This window comes from Halichoeres trimaculatus, unplaced genomic scaffold, assembly GCF_033239565.1.
Source record: "Halichoeres trimaculatus isolate MK-OKI-2021-1 unplaced genomic scaffold, fHalTri1.1 fHalTri1_scaffold_12, whole genome shotgun sequence".
Classification (NCBI taxonomy): Eukaryota; Metazoa; Chordata; class Actinopteri; order Labriformes; family Labridae; genus Halichoeres; species Halichoeres trimaculatus.
Window position 1 is genome coordinate 20,727,771 of NW_027437190.1, and position 27,635 is coordinate 20,755,405.

Consider the following 27,635-nt stretch of genomic DNA (forward strand, 5'->3'; position numbering starts at 1 on the left):
TACTGATCCCGTACTGAGTTAATGAACCAGCAGCACTGAGCAAACCAGGGTGTGTAATTGACCATGTGTCAATAATTTGCTCCCTACTCTTCAGAGCTGTTGTGTTTTTACAGATGCCTGTTTGGCAGTTTTAATACATTCAGGGATCATATTAACACTTCTGCTGTCTTTATCGCGCTAATCTCCCATGGGGCAAAGGGGCTGCCTTGAGGCTGGGGGTGTGTCAGCTGCCCCCTTAACCCTCTCATACACAGCCACACACAGACGCCCACTCAACACTCAATGTGTCAAGTATAAGTAAAAACCTCTATTGTGTCCCTTGAGACCTCCTCTTCTACTCCTCCTACTTTCCTTCACCCCCCTCCTTTGTGCCCTTAACTTCCCATGATGCACCACAGCACCATCACTCTTTGACATCTTTTCCCTCCTGTATAATCTCATTACATCTTCTCAGCTCTATATAATTCCTTACCTTAAAATCAAAACCATCACCATTTTTAGTATTCATCAAAAGTTTTGTTTTGAAACATTTGAAAAAAATGACTCCTATGAAGTAAAGATAGTTGCTTATGGGAAAAAACAATGACCATTTGTCATGCAATCTGACCGGACTGTCACAGAGCATTTCAGTCAATAATGAGGTATTCTTCCTGCAGAGTTAATGAAAGCACGTTTTTAATGACAAAAATATGGCTGGAATAAATCCTAAAATTAGTGATTATTCAACCCTTGAAGGAGTTATCAGTAATATTAATATTATGGCTGCTACACTTTTGTTTCCACATTTCCCTGAGCACAAAAGCCAACATTGTATTCAGATTTATCTCCCTGATGGTCATCCTTGCTTTTGTTGGCATTTATAGATGGCAGATTTGAAAGCATTTTCACCAGACTTGTGGGATTAATATTTGTAATGACCTTAGTAAAATTACCCCAGAGATACCAGAGTAATAATAATCTGCACTGAAACAGACACATAATTTCCAAGTTGCACGCTGCTCCTGCACAACATTCTTACACTGAATAACATGTAGCAGCATATTTACAGAGAAATGATGCACTTTTTACCTCAGAGTCTGTGTTTAAAAGTGCATTTCAATCACTGCCAGTAGTTCACGTAGGAACTGTTTGATTAAATTCACTATTATAACAGCCAGAGCTGCTCTTTTGGAGTAAGCATCTTACCAGGTAGGAATTTTGATACAAACTAGCTCAATGTTGTTGTCGTTTACAACACAGTGAGCCATAACATACCCAAAAGTTTTTCATTAAGTCCTGATGAAAAGGAGGCATCCAAATATTGGTTTACATATTTTTTTCATCTAGTCAAAAACTTTAATTAAAAAATCACTATTTTTTATTGTACTTTGCTGCCATAAAGAGCATTGGCTGATGCTTAAAATGTGCTGCATGAGGCATCAGTTGTAATTATACCCAAACATCTTTCAGTTATCACAATCAATGGATTTCTCAACTATCTTTACCCTGTTGATAAAAGTTCTACTTGAGAAGTGCTTACATGCATATTCCTTGTAGAAAGCAATGCAGGAACACACAAACCTTCACAAATATTCTCCCCCTCTCTTCCCTACACGCACACATATATATATATATATATATATACACACTTACAAAAAGACACACACACAGCCTCGCATAAATAAGCATACAAACACAGTTTGTCTGGCAGTAGCAGGCATACATTTAGACGTGCATGCAAGGGCAACAACATTTTTATGTATGCATGCAAGGCATTAACCAGCAGACACACTCACAGACAAAAACACACACATACGCACTCACATACTGAGGCCCTGTGAGTATTGGTCTCACCATGTGAATGAGGAGTGTGCTGAGTTGGCTCAGGGGTCGGTTTTCTAGGATCAGGTTCTCTGCTGCCTCCATCTCCACTGTTGGACAAGATAGCCTCTGGCTCTTTACACACACACACACACACACACACACACACACACACACACACACACACACACACACACACACACACACACACACACACACACACACACACACACACACACACACACACACAAATGTTAAATCATTTATAGAGATTTGACAGTCAATAATGATGGATCCAGAGACCTGCCAGGACAGATTCTGTCAGAAAGAGAGACACACTGATGGATAGACTTGGAGAGGAAATGCTTTTTCTGCATACGTTAAGTTATTTTAACCCTTCTTTATGACTTAACGCTTTAAGTAGCACTCAGTCCTAACAGTTGTTTAATTCTCAGTCTTTTTTTACTTAAACTTATTAATATTCTTTCTCATTAGCATCTCTGTCCCTTGCTGTGACTTATTTTAGTTCAGTTCATGCCTACAGTGGAACTTCAGGCCAATTAGTGCTGCAATTATGTGATTAATGCTGGCACTTTTTTTTCTCCCTCTCATCCAAAGTCACTTCTCCTCTGTTTGGCTTCCTCTCCTTTTTTTTCTTCTATAGGATATATATAATCTCTTACGCTCTCTCTTGACCAACAGAGTAATAGTTTGGGGAAAGCGCTCTAGTCACGTCCTCCGTCCTTATCAGACCTTATTACCCAAATGAATTTGGTTTGGGCTGAAGTTTTTCTTTTTAATGAGCTTTGCATTTCTCACAGAATTGATTTCCGCTGCACATTCTGCCTGCTCCCTTTCCATCTCTGTCTCTCTTTCTATCTCTCCATCCTTCTCTCTCGTCTATCCTTCTCTTTTCCACCAAGTCTTCAACCCTGCCTCCCCTTTACTCCCCCCAACCCCTGTCCAGGCATTAATATGTATGTGTCGGGCTGGGGTGCACACTATGGGGAGATGGGGGCTGGTGTGTATGTGTATATGTGAGAGTGTGTCAGTGTGTGTGTGTGCATGTGCTTGTGTGCATGTGTGTGTGTGTGTATAAGGAGGCAAGCTGAGGACAAAGCCAGTGGTGATAATGAGGCCGCAGGGACACAACCAGACAGGCCCCTCTGTGTATGCCTGTAAGTGTGTGTGTGTGTGTGTGTGTGTGTGTGTGTGTGTGTGTGTGTGTGTGTGTGTGTGTGTGTGTGTGTGTGTCCCATGGATTCAGGACCTCATCCACTTTCTCCTGAGTCCACAACTTCAATATTGCAGTTGCTTAAACCTGCTAGCTTCCACTGCACACATCAATTGAAACCCACACACATCCACAAGAACACACATACACACACACATACACACACACACACACACACACACACACACACACACACACACACACACACACACACACACACACACACACACACACACACACACACACACACACACACACACATACATACATGCCTTAAGGGACACAATACAAGGGCAACATTGGGAGGTGGTTGACTTTGCGAATATGTGCTAAACCAAGACTGAACTGGTAAACAGTTTTGAATCAATGTGTGAAATGCAGCAGCCTATGAAGACCCATGGATCATGATACAGCAAAACAACCAACACATGGCTAACAATCATTACAAACATCTAGATAAATAAACACGAGATTTTGACTGTTATATAAAAATTATTACATGAGAAGTAAGAAGACATAAATACTAAATTATAGATTTTTAATCATGTTATTGTATGTGGGGCAAATTCTGTTTTAAAAAAGTTATAAAGTGATTCATAATCAATGCACATATAGGCCATTGAGCTGCTTTATTAATGGGTTCGTTTGGTGTGCTTTATCAACCACCCAGCTTGTTTAATGCTTGATTCTGATTGGTCCAAACCCATAACTAGGATATGAAGTCTGAACAGCAAGAGCAGAGAATACACATGTCATATCAAATCAGTCAGTGGAAAGGAGTCCAGCATTTTATAAGGTTTTACTGCTTCCTGGTGACAATGTGGCAAAGCAACAGCATCAGTAAAACGAAAAAAAAAAAATTAAAAAAAAACTTTTTGAATGATACTGTTATTTTATCTGGAAAGCAAAAAACTCTTAAAACTTGTGGTTAATTGCTGACCAGTCAGCAGCAGAGAGAAGAATACAAGGTGAATGAAAAGGTAGAGTTCAATGATTCAACCTGCATGTTTATGCTAAAGACCATTAACATAGAAGTGCATCCAACATTTAAACTTGAGGGATAATGTCTTAGCTTCATGAATAAATTGTTTTTAAATCAATACAAATACCTTTGGATCAATGAGTTGTGACAACTTGTTGGTATCTTTAAGTATGCAGTCACTCTGGTGGTAAAAGCAAGTTACTGGCTTTAGCTGTCACTGGTGTGAGCTCTCAGTGTCATTCGTGATCAATGTAATCCCCAAAAGCAGTTAGGAGAAAGTGTGGTGTTATCCCTGTACTTATTAGCTGTGTCTGAGGCTTCATACCTGCAGTGCAGTGAGGAAAACAGCAGACATCTGTTTTAGGATGGTGTGAAGCAGTTCCAGGAGGGCCTGTAACACAAGATGACTGACTTTCCTCCCGGCCTGCCCTTCCAGGTAGAACAGAGCAGCTTCTGAGAGAGTGCTCACGATCATCTCTACCAGGCCTGCACAGGAGAAGAGCAACAATTAAAGTCAGAGAGTTTTTGGATTCTTGGTGCATTTTACATCAAATCTTACACACGTCTAACATCACAACAGACCTTAACAACATGATCATGTTTAGAAAATGTAAGGTACTTTGCTTCCAAAGAGAAAGTGTACCCAAATGTACTCACTTTTAACTTACTGATGGGAGCGTACACAGGATTTCTTCTTTTAATCATTCAAATTAGACACTTTTGATTTTTAACCACCTAAAACTTGTCTCTCCACTTTCTCTCTGTGTATGCATGTGTGTTTGCATGCATGTATGATGCCTGGTGCTCCCAGCCCAGTGTGGCTCCAAATCTCTAGCCAGACTCTTCTCCTCTGTTGCACCCAAAAGGTGGAAAGAATTCCTTCACTCCATACGATTCACAGAGTTCCTTTCTACTTTTAAAAGATGTCTGAAAACTCATCTGCTCAGGAAACACTTAAGCTGATCCTTCTCCTCTTCGTCCTCAGGGGTAAGATAAGTCAGGAGGTCTCAGACTCAGCTTTTAGTGACTTTTCAGCACTAATTACTGAATGTTGTTGAAAGTTAAAGTATATTGTTGCAGCAATCGATTGTGGTTAGTTTGCTAGATAATTCTACATTATTCAAAAAATAAAAAATGAAAAGAAAGAAAGAATGAAAAGAAAATATATCCTGTACTTAATGGTAGCACCTGCAGCCAAACTTATACACGTCACTTTGTTGCACTAACTCGGTTTTTCTTACTGAACAAATTCTTGCATGTGTTGTGCGTTGCTTTGGACAAAAGCGTCTGCTAAATGAAACTGTGGAACTGTATGTATGTATGTATGGATGGATGGATGTAAGGATGTATTTATGAATGTATGTATGTATGTATGTATGTATGTATGTATGGATGGATGGATGTTTTGATCTATCTATCTATCTATCTATCTATCTATCTATCTATCTATCTATCTATCTATCTATCTATCTATCTATCTATCTATCTATCTATCTATCTATCTATCTATCTATCTATGTCAGAGGTACAGAACACCTGAGCTGCCTTGAGTTAATGTCTTTGGCTGTGGGCTCTGGCTGGACTCTACACTGGATCAATAGCCCCTGTGGAGGATGAGGGACACTCTTCCTCCAAAGTTGCTTAGCATTTAATTGTCACCAATTACCCAGCAGAGAAAAAAAAGCTGAATTTGATGATTAAAACAGACTTTGAAGCTGTGACAGCCAGGTAGTATCAACAAAACCAAGTTTGTGTTACCGCAGAGTGGTAACACAAACAACAACGGAATACAACTTAATCTAGAAGCTTATCAGAAAACACATTCTGTCCTGCTCTTTATATCTGTTTCACTCCTCACATTGCTTCAGAGAAAACCCCCCATGTAGAACAAGTTGTAAAGCTACTAACCCTTGCAAAGCCATGAATAAAAAGCTCCTGCAAAAGTGCAAAACCATGTTCCTGTGCTTGTTAAATTTAACATGACACAGAGGATACTCTGCATTTTGCTGCTCCATTGGTGCGGTTTGCATCGGTAGGCTTCTGTCCCTTAGGCTTTCACATCGCATCTCGTTGAGTGAGGACCAGATGAATTCTGCCCTGACATGACCTTAGTATCTAATAAATGCACTGTGTCTATCAGTAAGTCCAACGAGTACTTTAAGTCCTGCATAGAGTTGAATAACAAATGAAATGAATTAGTTCTCAGTGGGGAAAACACAGAGTTATTTTCTATTCTAACAGATCTTTATTTAGAATGTAGACAGTGTGAGAGAGTTTATTTTTGTAAGTGAGAGTGAAAACACGGCAGACATTAGAAAGCCGTTAAAGTTAGCCTGCTGTCAGGAAAATGTTCTGTTACTTTGTCAAGCTGCCTCATAATTAAATAAATAGACCGCTCTGCATAGGACTGTTGAGACAAAAAAGGCCTCCTCTGCTGTTAATGCGATCCGACAATGCGGTCCTGTTCAGATGAACACTCTGTTCCAGATAGAAGCTCATGTAAATGTTAATGTTATAACACTGTGGTTATCTCCTCAGAATAACTTCCCTATACACAGCCATGTGAAAGTAATCACATAGAGAGGCGAGTTTCAAATACATTTTAGCCTTCTAAAAATCAGGTAACAAGATAATGAGTCCAATAGAAAATGCTGAAGCTGTTTGTTAAATTGAAAGGTCTTCCACTGTCTTCATTCTCACTATAAACTGAAAGATTAATACTGATGTGTAGAAATCGTGGTCTGTTATTGAGTGTGCATGGGCTGTAGTAATCTTGAGGCAAAGGGAATAAAAGTGTGTGTAAATGTGTATGGAAAAGTAGCAGCAAGTATCTTCTGAAATACCCAGACTAAGCATTAACTTGATTTTACAGGTAATGTTGACAGCAGAGCCAAGAAAAAGGTCTGGCCTAAAATTGGAAAGGTATCATGTACAATAATATTTCAAGAACCACCAGAATTTTTTATTTTAGACACCCACAAGCAGTACCCCATGACTCTACAGGCCACTTATAGACATTGAAAATGTTAAGATTTTTTTCATAGTGCCAATGCATTTAGATAAGAGTGGCTGGTCTATCTAAGCAAACCAACAGTGGTACGGACACAATGACCCAAACTAAGTCCCTGATTGTGCTTATAGATTTGAAATCTTATAACCATTCTGTTTCCATTTAGCTTTTTGTACATTTTACTACATTTAGAAATATATTTTCCAACTCAATTCATTTTCTCTTAACAGCTTGAGGCTGCTTCTGAGCCTTTTTATTCTCAGCTAACTTACTCATCATCTGACATGTTTGTATTCTTTAACTTAATTTAAGATGTTTTGCAATAAATAATGCACTGAACCTCTCTGCATGTGTAACTCTTTTCAGAAACCTTATTTTTCCATCATGTATAACAAGCAGTCCATCATGACTTCATGGTAGAGCACCGCTGTGACCTTTGTACATGTATGTGGGTGCATGATGTAATGAAAAAGATTGCTGTGAGTAAGAGAGTGCATCTTCATAACTTCAGTCATCTTCATCCAGGCTATGCTTGAAAGTCACTGATACATGCTAATGCTAATGCTAAGCGCTTGATTGACCTCAGAGTGACTAAAAGTAGAGGTCTTGTTTTTGATATTTACGAGGCATCTACATGGTACATTCCTCAAGGGTTTTTGGTTCTACCGATGCCTAACAGAGGTGGTTATCACCATATTCTGTCAAAAACTCAGTTTGAAACATTTGTGCATTTCTTTTACTCATTTAGTCTCTTGCTTTCAATTAGTCTTACTAAATCTACAGGGCTGCAGCCAGTGTAATCAGCAAAATAGTTAAGAACACAAAAAGCCTTAAGATGTGATTATTGTACTCTGTTCATTGTGTCTGGACTTTTATGATCCAGCTTTGCTTGTTTTACAAATCAGCTATAAATAGCAAAAGTAGCATCATAAAATGTGAGCACCGGGGGTTTCCTAGGCAAGCACACATTTTACAGTTATTTTTCATGACAACTTTCATACTCAGCATTTTTTAAGCTAAGTATAACTGAAGAAATGGGATTTACTGCAGCTGCTTTCTCAAGATGTATTGTGGGATATGTAGGCATTATGCATACTTAAATATATGGATATATCTACTAAGTTAAGATTTACATGATGTTTTTAGCAAAACAAAACCCCTCCACACTACAAACCTTTATCATTGAATAACTTGTTACTAGTATTAAAGGATGGAGATGGAAAGTGCGTTGGTATCAGCAGAGAGAAGTCAAGACATTCTGCAGTAAATCTTAAATTTATTGTCAAAAGTGTGTTATTGATTGGCATTATGTAAAGTCTGAAATCCGATGACCTCTTGGGTGCTTGCCAATGTGTTTATATGACTATGGGTGACAGAGCTTTGTGGTATGAAATATGCTGGGGGGCATTCTGATTGATTGTTCACACATGGAAAAAATATGGGAAAAAACAATATTTTGGAAACTGTTGTGGGAGATGGACTTTAGCCTGAACCTACTTTTAAGTGGCAATTTAAAGATGCAAGCTACACAGTAAGTGGATAACTCCAGCACAGAAGCAATTACCTAAAAGAGTCCTCTGAGCTCCTCACAGAGGGTCAAGAGAAATAACGAGGACTCGTGGCGGATCAAACCGAGAGAGAAACCTTAGTGACCCTCAAAGAGTCTTAAGACACTTGAACTCCCTGAAGACTTCTTAAATGAATGAAAGGATAACCATGCTGAAATGAGCTGACACCTTGTCCACATGTCGGCCTGAGTCTGTACTCAGAAGTTGCCTGGGCTGCAAACTCTTTCGGAATTGTTGGGGGAACTTTGGCTGCTCTGCATGCTCTAGATGTGTCCATTCCCTTATCAAATTACACAGTTTGCTTGTCAGTGTGCCAACAAAATGAGTCTCAAATTCATTCTCATTAGAGAAGCTTCAGGCTTCACATCCTTATATAATCAGATTACAACCATGACATTCTCCTGCTACATGTTCACAAATTAAAACTGAGCCATCCTATCATTTGAAATAAAACTAGTTTGTTAAAACCTCCCTTACTCCTGCATCAGGTTTGTCACTTCTCCCACTCCGCTCTCTCACGCTATCAAGCTGCCACTCATATCAACTTCACATTTTCTTTGCCATCATCTCATCCCTCCATCCTACCCCCACCCCATGCCCCAACACACCACATTTGCTCTTTCCATCTCTATCTCCTCCTCTCTTCCTCTGTACCCCAGTCTTCCTCCCTGCTCCTCTTTACCTTCCATTCTCTTTTCATTGTAACGTCCCTTCCTTCCTTCTTCTCTCTTGTGCTTTTTTAGCCATTTTTCCTCCTCTCTGTTGTTCTGCTCTCTCTTCCTATCTCTGCCTTTCTCTCTCTGTGCTCCCTCTGTCTTCATTCCCCAGGGGGTATTATCTCAGTCGGAGGCAAATCTGCCCAATTATAAACCTCATCTCCTCTCTTCCTCCCTCTCTCCCTCTCTCCCTCTCTCCCTGACACACACATATACACACACGCACACAAACACACATCGGTGATTCTGCATCCACCGCCCCCCCATATACACACATCTCTCAGTCTCAAGCATAAGCACAAATGCATTCGCACTAGCACAAAATAACATCTCCCGATTTTGCTCTTCTTCACTGTCTACTTCATTGCCTGCAACACACAAAGTCACAGATTCACACAAACACACATAAACACACACACACACACTGCCTTTCCCCTCCTCTCTCTGTCACACCTTAAAAAAGCCAATTATACACACTTCCTCCTGTCTCCTTCTCTCCTCCTCCTCTCTCCTTTTTTTCTTACCATCGCCAAACTGATCTGGAGTGAACCATAAAAAAAGATGGGAGAAAGAGGAGAGGAAAGGATAGAAGAGGGGCTGAAAAAAGAGAGCTGAGAAAGGATGAAAATGGTAACAAGGAAGGAAGGAGAGAGATGAGGAGGGGATAGTTGGTGAGAAGAAGAGAGGAGAAGAGAGGAAAAGAGAGGATGGAAGGTGAGAGGAGAGGAGAGGAGAGGAGAGGAGAGGAGAGGAGAGGAGAGGAGAGGAGAGGAGAGGAGAGGAGAGGAGAGGAGAGGAGAGGAGAGGAGAGGAGAGGAGAGGAGGAAAGGAGAGGAGAGGAGAGGAGAGGAGAGGAGAGGAGAGGAGAGGAGAGGAGAGGAGAGGAGAGGAGAGAAGGATAGAAGATGAGGAAAGGGCAGTAGAGGAAAGAATGAAAGGAAAGGAATGAGGAAGAGAGGAGACGACAGAGAGAGATAGTGTTAATTGCCTGGCTAGTTTTAGTGCTGTGTTGACAGTTTCTTGTTGAGAGGAAAGCTGATTGGATGATAATGATGCTGACTACTGAACTGCTGCACTGCTGACCCAATAGAAAGTAGGTAAGGGGTGATTGTAAGATGGTTTTAGGGAGGATGGACTAAACAAGACACAAAACGATGAGTAAAAGAAATGTGAATGAAATCATCAATCACTTTCATTACCAACTAAAGTCCAAACCAAACAATGCAGGATTGTGGGTCCTGAAAATGTATCTTCACACACAGTAGTGCTCATGACTTTTCTCTGACTTATTACATTCATTCTCTTATTATATATTTAGGCTGCATCTCTGCATGCAGTCACTTTGTGCCTTGCAAGTGCTTCTTTCTAATTAAAATCCTTAATCCACACCAGCTCCTGGGTGCTGAAATGGACTTCAACAGACTACATTTCCAAAAGATATCCTCACTTCAAGACACACCATGAATTTGAATATGAACAGACGCACAAAAACACACACACAAACACACACAGTCACTACAGCAACAGAGTCAACATTATTGACCTGAATAGGCACAATTCTGCAGCATGACAGCAGGCTGGGGAAAACAAGATGTCAACAAGTAACATGACAATAACTAATGCCAGTGAAGAGGTTCAGGATACAGAAACATTGCGTAGAGAATGACAGACGGGCTTTTAGGGCTCACATAACTCACTCACTCTCTAATAATTGTACTAATGAGAGAGGTAGAACAAAACAAGAAAAAGACAGAGAAAGACAGAGAAATGCAGAGTTTTATTTATCATAGAAGAAAGTTTTATACAAACTTGATGCAAACATGAGGCATACTGTACCTTGTTGCCGTAGTGGTTCCATTTCACTGAGATTACACAACAAGGCAATGGCGTTCTGGGTGAGTCCACTGTGAACACTGCTGCTGTTTGCCTACAGGTAGAATAAAAGATGGTTACATACAACCATCATCGTTTACTGCCTGGTTAAAATATGTATTTTGGTCTGAAGAACTCATACTTGTCTGGACATACTGACTCAAAATGTGTTAAGTTATTCAAATCAGTTTGTCTAATTTAAGTTTTGTGGGCATAGTTGACGGGCAGAAACACTGTAGCTGTTATGTGATTCATCTCTGAGGTCACATCTTTACTCCATGTTAACATTTCTATTTGAAACTTTTCAGTATTGTGATCCAACCTTTTAACTTAAGCTTGCAAAATATGAAAAATCATGATAACATTTCCTAAAAATTGCTGTGATGTCTTGAGAGAAATAATGTAAACAGATTAAAGTTAATGGGTTTCAACCATGAAAAAAATGGACATCCCCTTGCTTGGCTCGAAGTGAGGTCTCAAAAACTGCACCCCCTGGTGGCTGGCTGCAGTAAAGGTTAAAAAATCTGGCTTTCCAGCCATTCTAGATGGGCTGTGGTCAAACTTTAAAAAATTAATACACCTCGTAGAAATGTTTTTCACGTCTAATTGTTGTGGTGATTTGAAGATATCATTTGGCTTTCTTGTATTCAAGTGCTCTTTTTTTAAAAAAAGGTTGTTTTCATTAGTTATACAAGGTTAAAAGCTAGGCTTTCCGTAATGTTCAACAATAATTGACAGCTGCCGTTCTCTTGTATTTTTTCGGGGATTGTAAAATATGTCAGGAGGTAGAGTCAAGAAGTGATAAGACTCTCAAAAGACAAAAAAAATTAGGATTATTTTTGTCACCCAGCTCCACTCAGATTCTCCCAGAATCCCTCATCGTCTCTACTGCGCAGACTCTGGCTGCAATTGCTGCCAATGGCTGCGCCTGTGACGGGGTATTTTGGCTTCAAAATCATACAATGGTAAATGGCAGAGCCATGCTGTCCACTCTATATACAGTCTATGGTTTCAACACATTAGGTTAAAATCCCTCTTTAATATATATTTATCACATATACTCACAACCCAACAACCAGCACATATGTTATTCACAGAAATGTGTGGAAACAGTAATTCGAAAGAAAACACAAGGGAGGATGTGTGTGGGCTGGTGACCCATGCATGACAGGTTGAAAGTTCAACCTAAACCTTGGTAAATTAATGTGATGTTAATTTTTTGTCAAAGGATTTTTATTTAATTATGTTTTTAACACCACTTCCAATTTTAGTGCTACAAAACAAGGTTATATATACAATTCTTTTTTCAAAAACATCTCAAATATGTTATTTTAGTTTCAAACATATATGGGTAAGCTGCTCTATTCGGTCAAATTTCTTAGACAAATTCTTAGTATTATCTTTCATGCATAATGCCCATTTATTATTCTATAAATGGTTGAAAAAACACCATTTTACATGCCTGTCTTATTATAATATAATCACCCTGGTGAAATATGTTCACTTCGAGTTCACTGGTGTACTCTATCCCTGTGTCCCACACTTTATTACTGCTATTCACAGGAATAAACAGCTTAAGTGGTTCCAGCCATACTCCAGGGCCAGGACAGTTATTTTGATAAACCTGAACTCAATCTTTTCTATTTGTCTTGTGTGTGCATCTATTTCTCTAGAGCCTACCTGTGAAGCCACATGTTGACAGGACACTCCGCACAGCACACACCAGGTCAAAAACAAACGAAGGGGCAACAACAGCTTTTCTTATATATGCAGTGATTAGACCAACAAGTGAAAGTCATGTTGTGTTACTCCCAAATCTTTATGAAGCAACTGTTTGACTGTCTGTCATCTAAATACACGTGATGACTGTAAAATTAAAAGTTATTTTCCAGGGTATTGTTGAGCAAATTATCGGATGAACCCTGTTTATTTGGGGACAATGCAGCTCTGACCTGTGATGACAGATCTGTGCTGAAGGGTAAAAAAAAAGTAGCAAGGCTGCAGTCCTTACTTTCCTCTCTTTTCCCCTTTGCTTTTACTCCCCCTACTTTTTTTTTTACTTCTCACTATCTCCTCCCTACAAATCTGTCTCTCCTTCCTCCTACAGTTATTCACATCTCCTTTCCCTCCTGCCCTCATTTCACTATTTGATCCTCTCTGAGATACACCAGCGCTGCCTGCGGGCTCTGTGCGCATCAGTGTGATCTGTGTACGTGCTGATAAGCCTGCCTGCTGCTCATCATGTGCAGTAGCCTGAGGCTGAAGACAATGACATCAATTTGCACCTAGGACAACCTGCCCGTCAGTAAAAACAAATGACAAAGATAATCTATTTTGATCTTTATGGACTAATAAGCTGTGAAAAGACTATTATGTACATCACAGAATACAAACTGTCATACAAAGAGTAAGAAAGAAGGCAAATAATTGTAGTTTGGGTGAATTACTGTCCTGTAGGTGAAATAATTTAGCATTTATTCTATATGTTTTTAGAAAACTTAGAGCACCGTATCTGACTGCATTCTACTTTGCTGCATCTTTAGCCTCTTAATCCATAGCAACCAACCTGTTAAACAACCCCGCTTCACCTAGCTTCCCAAAGTCCTTTCACGTCAGGAACAGAACTACTTTATCATCCAGACAAATACAATTAGGCAGGTTTCTCCATGACAAGTGTGATCACAGTGACAGGTGAAATCAATCCAGATCACAGCGTTTCAGGCAGCATAAATCAATCTGAACGTGAGCAATACAGACTGCACTAATGGATCTTTACATGAGTGGTTCAGGCAGGAGTAAACAATCAGGGGAGAAGTTAATCAGGCTGTTGGAAAGCAGTGTTTAACATTCTGCATCAGCTAGTCGGGGCTGGACAGGCAGCCATGCAGAACGCTGATTATTTAGCAAGTGTGTGCATGTTTGAGTGCACATGTCTGATTTGTGTGTGTGGCACAAACCCTAAATTGTTTTCTGCAACACAAGTGAGTTTGTCTGCTGAAAACAGATTGTGCCATATGAGTGTTCATTAGATTGTGCCTATGCAAAAAGGGTCAGGTGAATAAATTGTTTGTAGAGGAAACACTGTTATGCTTGGCTGATAACAGACGAGCGCTGTGTGTTTGCGTGAGATCTTAATAGTGGAGTCCATATTCCCACTCTATTAACCCTTCCTCCTCTCTAAGGCTGACCCACAAGTCAATTACACCAGCCCTTTAATAGGTCAACACCACTCAGACTCATTTACATAAATACATGGAGACGGGTTACATGGAGCAAGAGTGAGTGGAAAGGAAGGTTGACGGAAAATACTACTGGGCTGTAATAAAATCAAACAGTAATGCTTTAAAATAGCAGAGATCTTGATTAACTGTCTGTCAGACTGTTTACCAGACTGACTGATTTCCTGAACCCCAAATGACCAAGTGTTTTGCAGATTTGCCAAACAAAAACTGATTAACTGATTGCGACTGGTTTCTCACCATAATGAGCTGAAGGACTGTTGGAAGGATCCTTCTCTGTTTGATCAACCTGAAAAGGGAAGAGAAAAATACATATTGAAGCAGAGGTAGAAAGACCACGGTAAAAATTAATTTAATTTAGAGGCAATTCTGCCTCCTGTTCACACATGCACACACACACACACACGCACGCACACATTTTCACACACTGGGCTGTTTCATCTTCATTAAGGTTGGAGTTCCGCTACAACGACTTCTGCCGGGTACCACTGGAATTGGGGAGAAAAAAGAAGAGAGGAGAAAAGAGAAGGCGTGATGTGAGCGGATGAAGTGAGAGGAAGTGAGCAGAGAGGGAAGGACACAGAAAGAGGAGATGACAGTTAAGGAGAGGACGAGGTTAGAGAAACATTTAAATATGAGGAGAAAGAAAGTGAAAGATTTATAAAGTAGAGAAGACCGAGGATGCCTAAAGAGGGAGGACAGAGGTGTGGGGAAAAACAGCCGGAGACAAGGAATAAACAAAGAAATCACTGGGATCACAGATAGATGGATATTTATAGGCCATGGCATTTTGTCTACCTTGTAGTCAAAGTACTTTGATTTGCAACTATTACCATGTAGCTGGAGTGTCAACTCATGCCCACACATCAAAATGCACAAACATACACAAGTTGTGTGTGTATCTGTTTATGTGCACGAAAAGCAAGACAGCATTCTTGATTAAACAGAGCCAGTTTTATCAATTTTGGGTTAATGTGTCCTGTCTCCATTTTAACTGTGATGTATTGCTTGTTTCGAAAGGATTAGACCACTTTGGTCATCAAGCTGTGCCTATCATTTACTGCTGACATAAAGCACAAACACTGGATCAACCTTAGAACTCAGGCTGAATATCAATTTATGTGGATTTTGGAGTGGGAACAATGTTAGAGTAACAGCATGTCATCTGGAGCTCCTCAGAATTGTTTTCTTAGATTTTTTTAATCTGTAACCAACTGTATTTCCCTCTCTGATTACCCGCATTTGTGCTGAGACACACTATCTGTTATGTCTTTATTTGTTCTCTGTTTTCAGCTTGTTATATAAATCAAATCAACACTAGCGTAACATTACATGATACAGTATGATGACCAAATATACTACCATATGCCACTGGATGCACCACAAATGTTTATCTACAATGAACATTATAAACATTTTTAATCAGTCCTCAGTATTTTTATAACTACAGGTTTGATAGACTGTTTTTTTGTCTCCTACAATGCCGTCAGATCTGCAGAGTAGTTCTTTTCTGGCCTCTCTCTGTTGTCATGTTTCTTCCCATAAAAATGAACCCACAATTTAAGTCTGGACTTCACATTTACCCCTCTTCTCTGTCTTATTTATTCTATAAAGGCTTCAATATGAGTGTATTTTTGTGTGTGTCTGTGTGTGTCATATCCGTGTTTGTGTTAGTAGGCATGATGGATGGCCCCCAATTATGTGGTTGACAGACTGAGAGAGGAGAGGACAGACCAGGCCAGCACAACATGATAAACTGGACCACCTTTAAACTAGCAGCCATACATCAAAAAACACAGCACACAACACGAGGCATGGAACAAAATAAGACACAACGGACCGCCATTAATACGAGAGAGATGAGACAATACTCACCAAATGACATACATACATAGGCTTTGTAATATACCCTATTATGACAAACACGTAAGGTCGATTAACCCCTGCTTGGCTAGTTGACTAATGTAGCTGACAGTTTTGAGGATTAATCTGGGATCACTTGAATACAAAAGGCCACCGTGGTCCTAAAGATGAAATTAGGTGTTCTATCTTGCCATTTGGAAGTTTATATACAATATGTTATCATACCGCAAGCTACTCCATGGTTGAAGTAGACAGTTTGACAATTTGCACTCCTACACTTCAATACATTATTGTACCACAAACATCATAAAACATATCAACAAATAATTACACTAGAAATGTTGGTACAGACACTTAAACATGGCTTAAATAAAGCTTTTCTTTGGCTCAGAGACTGGGGAGTTCATATGATTTTGGGAGTGTGATAAAATAATATTGCAAGGTTGAGCATGGGTTGGGGTAATAACTAATGATGAAAAACCCTTATGGAGAAATTAGCTGTTTAAGATAAGAGGTTTTCTGCATATCTAACGTAGTTAAACCTAAGAGGAAATACTACCTGACACTGGGTTAATAAGCACGGTATGTGTGAGAGGGTTGAGCCGTAGTTACACTCATCTGGCTGACAGACACATATAAGGACTCTGAAACATACTTCTGCACACACGCATGTTGCCACACAGCATAAGGTTCTTGGCTAAAGGTCATAGTAAATGTAGTTGTTTGAAGGTGTGTCTGGGCTGTGATAATGCAGAGAGAAACAGCAGGCTGCCTTCCCAACGTTAATGTCCCCAATTTACCATCTAATTACCGCTCGGCTGGCTTCATAGCCACACTTATCTAACCAAGACCCAGGCAATTTAATTTCTGATTGTATAACCGCAGTGATGGAGGGAGAGCTGTGGAGAGAGGGCACAGAAAAAGAGAGCAATGTGGACTAATGTTAATAAATTAGAGCTGGTGAGAGAAAGAAAATGAAGGAGACGGAAAAAAACGTCAAATATTGTTAATAATGTCAGAGGAAAAGGAGCGACAAAAAAAACAGAGATGTAGAGAGAAGAGTGCTGACACCAATTTGAAAAGTTCACGTCACTCTACTTGTGTCAAGGAAAGAGTGGGATGAGGAGAGGTGGAGGAGGAGAAAGATGGAGACGAGAGGGGGGAATGCTGCTGATAAGAGTGTAGGGGCGTCTTCTGTGGTGATGGTAAACTTTAAACTTAGGGGGGATGGGTGGAGATAGAAAGACAGTGAGATATTAATAAGAGGTCTGTTGAGTTGTTATTGCTCAATTAGATAACATAAGTTTATGGAGGGATGAAAAATCCTAAAAGGATGTGAACAGTTAATTATGAGGGTTGTTGTTAATACACATATATTGACAGTTGGATTTGTAAAAGGTGTTTTAAATATGCATTGCCACTGACAGACACATTCCCCCTTTAACTGTGTACCACAGGCGGCTGCTTCCAAGGCAACATTCAGTAATGTTGAAATGTTAAGCCAATATTTGGGAGGTTATGCTGCAGTTCTTTGAGTGTCCACTTTGAAGTGGGTTTTAATAGCAAATGAGAGCCCATTAAAAGATATTATAAAATGTTCACAGTTGGCCACAAAAAACAGATTTGGTCAATAAAACACTTTTCCTATTAGTATACACTGTCGATGGGGTTAATTTTTTTAAAACCTTCTGGTATTAAGGTTACAGATTTTGTGTATTGAGGTATAAAGGTGTGGCCAAATTGACAGACAAGCAGGACCACTGTAGCTACCAGGATGCTCAAGTGAAATGTTTTCATTTAGCACTTTGGCCAAGCACGTCTCACTCCACTTCGATAGAGTGCGCTGTGACCTTTTTTGAAAGCTCTGGGTGTATCGAACTAGTTTCGGCTCACCAGTAGAGGAAGCAACATCCTAACAACAATGGTGAAGATGGGTGCAGCTGTTGCTCTCTATACTTGTATGTAGCGATGCACGATATTGGATTTTTGCCGATATCCGATATGCCGATATATCAAAACCCTTTTTGGCCAATACCGATAATCACAAGTTTGTTTGTTTTTTTCACTGTAAAGAAAGCTAAGTCTATCCTGTACTGGAATTTATATGTTACTCTTATTGTGACTGTCTTTTTTGTTTAAGAAACACACATAAAACAAGACAAAAAACATTTGATTTTACCATAAACTAGAAATGTATTATTTTTTCAAACTCAAGACATTCAGTATTGAAATACAGAAAAATAATTTCTTTGGATCACATGAACTTTAAATGTACTATGCATTTTTAAACATAACCAAGTTGCATTTGATTATTTTAGAGCTACTGTAACAACCTGGTGACAGACACAGAGCTCTGCAGTGCAAATAATTGAAGTGCTACATTTTATTTAAGGAGCTTATTTTTCAGATGGAAAATAATAATAATCCTAACTGAATAGTACCTTATCAGCTGTGCATATCGGCAGAAATTTTCACATCTGCCGATACCGATAAACGTGTTTTTTTAGCTTTTATCAGCCGATATTGTGCCGATAATATCGTGCATCCCTACTCGTATATAGTATGTAGTATGGTGTTTGTTGTATTTGAGCCACTAGCTGTATGAGTGCACCGACCCTATTTATCATGGTCATTTACTTTCTCTTCCAGCTGAACGCCGAGGCTTACTGAGACCTGCTAAGTCCTGCTGAATCCAACTATTGCCCAATCGCAAAGGCATTATCTAGGTGTCATTTAAGCTATGCTTTGTCTGATTTTGGTTTGGCGAAGCTGTTTAAATGCATTCCAGTAATCCGATTTGAGTCTGACTAAGATCATAGTCTGATTTCTAAAGCTGCATGTAAATGTACTGAGTGATCTCACTGAGACTATGTCCTTTTTTTGTCTTTGCCATCAGGTGGGACACAGTGATGAGGGCCATGATCCTTTTGCCTCTTTATTTGATTCACATACCCTGACCCATAAAAATGTTCTCTTATCCCTGCAAACCAACATTTGTCAAGATTCTCTGTCCTCCTTTATGTCATCCTTTCCTCAAACTGTCTAACTCCTTGCTCAACTTTCCAGTGTTCTCCCCATCTTTTCCCTATTCTGTGTCTTTCTCTGCCTCCTCTTTTTTCATACTCCTGTTTCGTCTCAGTCAACAGCTGAGAGGGAAAGACAGATGAACAGAGAATTAAGACAGCTGCTGTCAGAACACATCTGTTAAGCACATGTGCATCAGGCATGCACACACACACACACTCACAGGTAAGTCATTTCATGGTGAGAACAGGAGTCCTCACACTTATTGTACAGCAAAATACCGAACTTCTTATTCCTATTTCAAAGTTAGAAATGTTTGATTTTTGACATCGATGTGCCATTTTTTCCATCTTAAATCCAGTAAAAAATGTGTCCTACAGTTGAGTATGAAATTTCTGACAAAGCAATGTGAAAGGAGTGGCCAGTTTGTTGAGCTTCATCAGCATAACTGGTGTAAAGAGGGATGGAAAGGGTGTAGTTGAATGTAGATAAGCAGCAGCTAAAGTGATGGTGCTGTTGGCTCTGACGGTGCATCAACAGTATCAATAAATAAATGATTATCCGTGTGTTTTTGTACCTAGTTCAGTGGGTAGATAAATCTCTTCTAAATGTGTGTACTTGTGTGTGGTTCTGAATAAAAAAAACACTACTAGTGCTCCACAGTGCTGGTCAGGGAATGGCTGGCCTTGGCATTAAAATATTACACATAGAGGGCTTAAATGAGTGCAGTTGTGTGTCTGCATGCTTTGACTACAAAAATACAACCAAAAGTCAATACATGGAAAGAGAAAATCTGGTCAAAAGCAACACAGGTGAATTTACCTGCAGCCCTCTCTGAATTTCAGATCTCTTGAGAAGACATATGAATGTCAAAGAGGGTTTCATTTGTAACTCATTTCACCTGTTAAATCCCACTAATAGTCATTAAACCTACAGGCACAATGAGTTCACATTTACTTATGCTTCATGTCTCCATGTGTGATTCATGGGTGCTTATGGTTGAGTGTGTAAAGTACCTGCACATGTGAGGGCTGTGTTCAGTCAGAGACAGCAGCAGTTTGAGTGCGTAGAGCGGGATAGGCTCTGCAGCTCGTAGGAGAGACTCATACCTAGACACAAACATGCAGGAGTACAACATTTGGCTTTTGTAGTGTTAATAATTAATGTACTGTTCTGATCATTAGTAACAGATGTAAACTGGAACAGATCTGTGGAGAGAGGTGGAGAAGAGGGGGAGGGGAGAATTCAAGTTTTAATAGGGAGAGGAGAGAAAATGGAAATATAGGGGGAAGAGCAGAGAGGAAAATTTTAGAGCCAGTTAGCTGAGGAAAAGGGGAGATGAGAGTGTGACGGGGGGAAATGGGGGTTGAAGTTGAACAAGAGGTGACACATGAGGCAACCCAAAAGAGAGAAGATTTCAGAAACTGGGATCAAAACAATAACGTTATAGAAGTAGACAATATGGTTTCATAAAGTGAGAAAAACACTGCAAATGTCAACGTCTGTTTTCTACCTTTGTAACTATGTCATGATGTGAACCTCAGTAAACCTCATTTGTCTGTGCATACTCTCCATAGATTGCAAGATCATAGATGTCAGCATTCACAATGACAGACACTTGTCAGTAAGCTGTATCTAGCAGCAAGAATGTTATATGGACCCACAAAAGAAGGACGCAAGACACAAAACAGTCAACAAATTCCACATGAAAGGGCTAGAGATGTCAAAATACCATAACTTTGTTAGCAGAATCCATGGCAAAACAGCCTGGCAAAAATTTCCCCCATTTGATAGGAAGGTGATGATGCATATCCATGCTACCTTCCTCTGGACTCAGTTCTGACATTACTCTTCTTAGTCAATAAGGAAAAGACATAGGTCAAAAATAAGAATAGACATTTTAACTGGTAGCAGCTACTTTAGTTGTTTTCGCAATTTAACGTTGTCTGTACCAAAGATAATTGGACACTTGTATAAACAAAGCAGTGGGTTGAGCTTGGACAGGGAACATTGTTGGGCTGTCAAAAGGAAAAGGTTGGTAAAATGTAAAGTAAACACCAGAACAAAAAAAAAAAGATCTTAACCAACATAAAAAAGCATTAGCTGAAAACACAGACAGATGTTTAGAAAGAGTCAGACCAACCTTGGAAGCAGAGATTTATTGATTAGAGCCAACATGTGATTACGGGGGCTTCTATCATCTCTTTCTATTGCAGACCTTCCTCCTTTCTCTTCCCGCTCCTTGTTTCTCTCTGCCCCCTCATCTTCCTCAGTTCCCTCACTTATCTTGTCCAGCAGGACAAGACTGAACTCAGACAGGACCCTCAGCACAAACACAGACCACTCCACTAGAATACAAAACACAGACAAAAAGAGAAAAAGAGTGTATTCATGGAGTATGACATGTTAACACCATTTTAAAAGAGAGTTCTCAGTAGTAAATTAAGCTTCATTAATATCTTGAGAAGACTATGCATGTGATATTGAGCAATCAAAACATCAAGTGGTTGTGAAATTACTTGAAAATAGTTACTTAAAATCTAAACAAGATGAAAAACATTAGATTTAACTTGAGAAGACCATAACTTGAGGGAACAGATGCCATGTTGTTATATCAGCGCTGGATTTCACTGCAATAGTCACATATGTTGAAACGGCCAAACTTACTCAACCTAACCTCAAAAACCCAATTAAGGCAGCACTTTATGATACTATATTACAATTCACACTACATTATCATGATGTATAGTACATAGATAATACAACAGTATCCTCAAACTCAGAGGACTGCAATGGGGATCTAGGGGGTCTTAATCCCTTTTAGGAAATGTTAAAAAGACATGGTAACCAATATAAAGGACATAGTGTCAGTGGGTACCAAATTTTAGAACTGATGTTTTTCTTGAATAAGTTTCATACTGGGGATGACCATAACAATGCTTTTCATATGATTTCTGTCTGTTTTCAAACAAAAAAAGGAAGAATAAATGTGAAAAGAAAGGAGGGTTCAACAGGCAAAAGGTCCCCAGCTGGGCTCCTCTCACCAACGCTCTCCTATTTTCGCTCTCTTCCCCCTCCTCTCCCTTTCTCTCTGACATTTGCTTCTGTTTCCACATATCCTTTCTCCCTTGTTCTCCCTTCCTACTCTCAAAATGACCCACCAACTCTCTTACCATTTCTGCTGAAAACCAGTGTTGTCAGGGGTGGAAGAATGGCATCCACAACCTTCAAGAAGTAGACAGACAAAAATAGCTAGATTGTTATTGTGACCCTTAGCAAGGACAGTTCATTATGAGTGGTTACCCTACATGAGCAAAGCAACATTCACATAATTCAGTATGTTTCTGTTTTTTTTTTTTTTTTTTTTGTTGTAAAAAATCTGTATCTAGTCAAACTGTGATTGTAAAATTTTATTGTTTAGATTGATATGTTGCTCCTGATTTTCATCTGCATTCCTGTTAATCTGTACATACTGCCTCAGTGGCAAGATCCAGGTTATAGAGTAAAGACAGGCTCAAATGTGGCACTTCAGAAAAAAAAAAAAAAAAAAAAAAAAAAAAATCAAACTATTTATCAATACTGTTATCGCCAGTGTGATGAAGACTTTAACATATCAGAACCTCATATTCAACTTGTTTCACATAATCAGCACAAATAATGAAAACAGCTCAACGGGGTTTGCTGTTCTCTCCTTTGATAGAAACAAGCGCATCAATAAAGCAATCTCAGCCTAGTTAATATACAGCAAATCTAAAAACAGGATATATTTTTGCATTAAAATGAATAGAGGACACTGTACGGTATTAATTCAGTGAACATCAACCACACAGACCAGTGTCGGAGGATCAAATTACTATGGAAATGCACTGTTGAATGATCTCTTTGATCAAATACACACATACACACAGAACCGCAAAAACAAATGTAAAACAACTGTCAAAGCCCCTTTTTAGGCATGAGTCTGTATTGCATGAATTTGCATGATTACTAATATTTCCATAGAAACAACACTATTGCTGAGTGAGAGTGTGAGGTCATTACATTGAAAGCCAGAGAAAGGGAACTACAAAGGATGTTGACCACCACTTAATGGGATGTGTATTCATATCACACCCATCAAAAGAGCAGACAGAGTTGATGTGTGTGGGGAGAGATGTTTGGTGCAATTTGCCAAAACTAATGGTTAGAAATATTCCTTATATCTGAATGTATTATTTTTGTTTTCCTGCTTATTGTACATGGTATACTAAAAGAAAATGTTCTCAGAGCACTGAGCACTGATAAAAAAATTGGAGCGTTGTATATTAAACTAAAAATGTATCATTTCAAGCTTTTCCAGATAAAAGCAACCAGACTTGATAAACCAAGTTAATGCATCATGTTGTAACATGTGTGCTTGTCCTTTGATCTCAATCACTATTTAAAAAATTACAAGCTACAGCTGGCCGTATTAAAGGCTGCCTCTATAGCTTCTGGTAAACAGAAAGACCAAAAAATAAATAAATAAATAAATGAAATAAATGAACATTGTTCATAGAAGAAATGCATATTCTGCCCAAAAATTTCCACTAGCCCACAACAAGTACGATAATGTTAGCACATAGCCTCTGGCACAGAGGTGTTAAATATTTTCATGCCAGCATACTCCAGCAGTGAAGCAGGCAGAGTTTGATAATATTTATAAACAAGGTACAACCAGCCAGCTTTTTAAAAACTGATGAAAAAAAATTTGGACTATAATGTATTAGTTCTATTGTCATCTTTAAGAGGAAATAGTTTTATTTCTCTCTTTTGTGTTTCTTTGTCCAGATTTGGTGATGGATAACTTCCCCAACAGGATGCGAAGAACAAACCTGGGTAGTTAAATGTGGGTTTCTTGTAAAAATGTTCTGCGTATCCATTTACTTCTTTTTAATGAATGCCAGCTCAATATAATATGCCTAAAACCAAAAAACAACCTTGTAATATGTATGTAAGTGTAACTATATAGGTGTGAAGTAACAATGCCATGGGGTCACATTGATTATATGCAAGATCATATAAAGTAGTTAATTTTTTATGCAGTCTCTAAGAGGCTGCAATGAATGATTAGAAGTAGTTCCCAGATCACACACTCAGGGACACAATGTCTAAGCAGCTTTGACTATTTCAATAAAACACACTAGATAATAAATGCGTTGGTAAAGAACTGGGGATGTTGATTTACCTTATCCATTTTAACAATAGGAGGTGCAGCATAACACAACTCAAAAAAAGTCTTTAATTATGGAGCCTTATTATTTCATTACATCATGCTTATGAGCACTTAAAATTAACTCCAAGGGTAATATTTATCCTGTAGCAGGATAAAGGTCTGTAGAGGCTATTAAGTGTTTGAATTGTTTTTCAATAACACAGTTCAATGACACATTTAATCAACTTGAGCACTTTCTAAATTTCTCCCCATCACTACTTAGTCCAACAGTGTTCCATTTAAATGCCCAGGTTGTTAAGAGACATATTTTAAAGAGTTAAATTGGTCTGTGTGGAAAAAAGAAAGAAAAAAAGGTTGTGAGACCCAAACTTTCTGCAAACTTTTCTTTGCTACAGGGCTGATAAGATGCAAATTGACTTAAAAACAACTATGTGTCCTTGTCCAGCATGCAATAAAAGTTAATCTGAGCTGGCTGCTGGTAATTAAAGTGTCTTCCTGTGTTATTGACTATCAGTACCAGAAAGCTCCCTCTTTGCTCCTTTCCACCATTCCTCATTTCTTCCCTTTTCTCGCCATCTATCCTGTCTGCTTCCTGCTGCTCTCCACTTCCATATGTCAATACTCATTAAACACAATCTCACCGTCCCAAGCCAGGTTTACACACACACACACACACACACACACACACACACACACACACACACACACACACACACACACACACACACACACACACACACACAGATCAGATGTGTCTCTGTTGGCTCAATAGTTGATTAGTGCCTGCTTAAAAGCATTCAAGTCCACCCTCTGTCCTCTGACCGCTGATAGACAGATTTAGTGGACTGGAAGACAAACTTTGAGTCATAAAAAACTACGTAAAACAGAGACCACTTAGAATACTAACAGAGCTACTTTAACATAGAAATAATCATTCATATATCCTCTTAATGATCTGAAGAGTTATTGTCAAAGTAAAACTAACATCAAACATTCTTCTTTGTTAAAAGGACAAAATCAAAGAGGGATCTTACTGTCCCAGAAATTTAACAGAAAACCATGATGACAGGGTGACTCAAAAAACCCATTTGAGATTATGTGCAGCTAGTTGTTGAATACCAAAAGATACCTGTCCTTTATTTCTTAAAGAAGGTTTGTTCTGTGTTTTCTTATATGCATACTTACAATATTCTGCTCTGGCGTGATGTGAGCATGATGCTGGCTTAGTACTTCCACAATGGACAGGGATGTCCTTATCAACTCCTCACACACAGCTGATCCTAACACAGAATAAAAGTTCATTTAGCTATACTCACTTGTCTCTTTCAGTATAAATGGTGAAACGTACTTCAGCTTATGAGGTGTGAGTAAAAACTTCATGCTGGATTGAATGCTGAAAAACATTGTAATAGAGGAAGTATCTTACCCAAAGCACTGGACAGGTTTGTTTCATTGGACTCTATGGAGTTGATGTAGTTCTGTCAGACAGAAAGGACAGCAGCACTTGGTTAGAGTCCTTTGAATCTACTAAACCCTTCACTGTTTTCTTTAGATATTTCATGAACAATGTGTGCTGTTTTAAGGATCTTGTTTATTCATGTCTTTCAACCAAAACTTTAAATAAAATGGGTATCAGTGCTGCATTTATGATTAACACTCAGTTTATTGTTGACTGTCTTTTGGCATTGAAAATATGGTCAAAGATACACACTCATTATGAACATGCTTCTCCCCACTAACAGTTAATGCCCCAGTAGATGAAGAAAGATGAGAATACATACATATCTAGATAACATGGAAACAGTTTGGTTTTCTATATCAGCTGAATCACTTATCAAAAAGAGTCCTTCGCTTTTCTGAATTTAATCGATGTAACTCCAGTCAAAAAATGAATTTCACCCAAGGAAAGCAGGACACCTTTTCTTATAACCCCACTGATTGGACAAAGTATAGATAAAAGGCATGCACCTGCATTGACTATCTATTAGCCTGAAGCAGGCCTGTTAAACTCAAATTGTTTTCTTGATGATTATCTTTAATATTTACTTTTAAATCCCATCAAGCCGCTATAAGAGTATTTATCAAATCAATGGTTTGATAAGTTTATCCTAGAGGACTCCAACTTGGTTGTTGGTAAAAATGTGTTACTGTACACTTACCAGGAGCAATCCAATTTTAGCAAGGAAATCTGCCGTAACAATGTTATATTTAAAGACCTGTGAAAGGTGAGAAAGAGTCAAAGTCGTAGCAATGGATAACTAAGCAAAGAAGTAAAACAAAGGAGTAAAAAGCGAAATATGTTTACTCAAACTCAAGTGATAAACAGTGTCACAGCACCTTCTTCACTCATTCTTTAACTACATCATAAGGTGAGAAGATAATCTCTCAGGTTGAACTGTTTGAACATTCAAAGCAAACAATGAAGAAGCTTCTTAAGGTCATTACCGGAGATGAAACAAGTTCAAGCACAATGAACATTGTTGGTAAAGTTTGTTTGAGCTGTCTGCTCTGAGCTGTAGATGGGTGTTTTCTCCCAGCCACACTTTGTAAAACACACAAGATGTTGTCTAGAAGAAAGAAAAGTCACTCATGAACAATTAAAAGTAAACTTTCAAATGTATTCAATATAATTACATGTGACTTAGAGATAAACCAAATTTTGGAGTTGCAGAAAAAAGTGTTAATCTGTTTCTACCCAGTATCAGAGGTGCAGCGCTGGCCAGATAGACAGTTAGTGCCTCCATACACTGGCACAGGTAGAATTGGCCAGGGTTCTCTCTTAGGGGAGTGGCTTTGCGCAGATCTCTCTCCAGGTACATCACAAGCCTAGATAAAGACACGTCACAAAATGTGTGGGGTATTTTTTTTTTTTTCAATTTAAATATAAATACATTTTTTAAATGACACATAGGGTAGGACAACACTCTTTGAATCAATAAAGCTATGTTATGTTAAAATACCATGACATCTCTTTTTGTGTGAGTGGCCAAATTGTTTGTGTCTTACCACCCTGCCGACCCATTCTTCAAAACTAAAAACGAGCTCACTCACAACAAGACAGGTGTAATTAAGCCTAAGAGGAGCTAGTGGTTAAAAAAACTCAATGGCTCAATTATTGATTTAGTTAAAACTT

At 38.9% G+C, this 27,635-nt stretch overlaps 1 protein-coding gene across 1 annotated transcript in view; it reads right to left on the bottom strand.

The window, feature by feature from the left end:
* The window catches only part of ulk4 (unc-51 like kinase 4), a 78,442-nt gene that overhangs the window by 12,055 nt on the left and 38,752 nt on the right, over positions 1 to 27,635 (bottom strand). Inside the window, 12 exon segments of the mRNA XM_074682677.1 lie at positions 1,834 to 1,935; positions 4,342 to 4,502; positions 11,147 to 11,237; positions 14,662 to 14,710; positions 20,325 to 20,417; positions 21,452 to 21,656; positions 22,482 to 22,533; positions 25,688 to 25,782; positions 25,929 to 25,980; positions 26,662 to 26,718; positions 26,948 to 27,069; positions 27,198 to 27,328. Of these exon segments, the coding sequence (XP_074538778.1) occupies positions 1,834 to 1,935; positions 4,342 to 4,502; positions 11,147 to 11,237; positions 14,662 to 14,710; positions 20,325 to 20,417; positions 21,452 to 21,656; positions 22,482 to 22,533; positions 25,688 to 25,782; positions 25,929 to 25,980; positions 26,662 to 26,718; positions 26,948 to 27,069; positions 27,198 to 27,328 (1,210 nt within the window).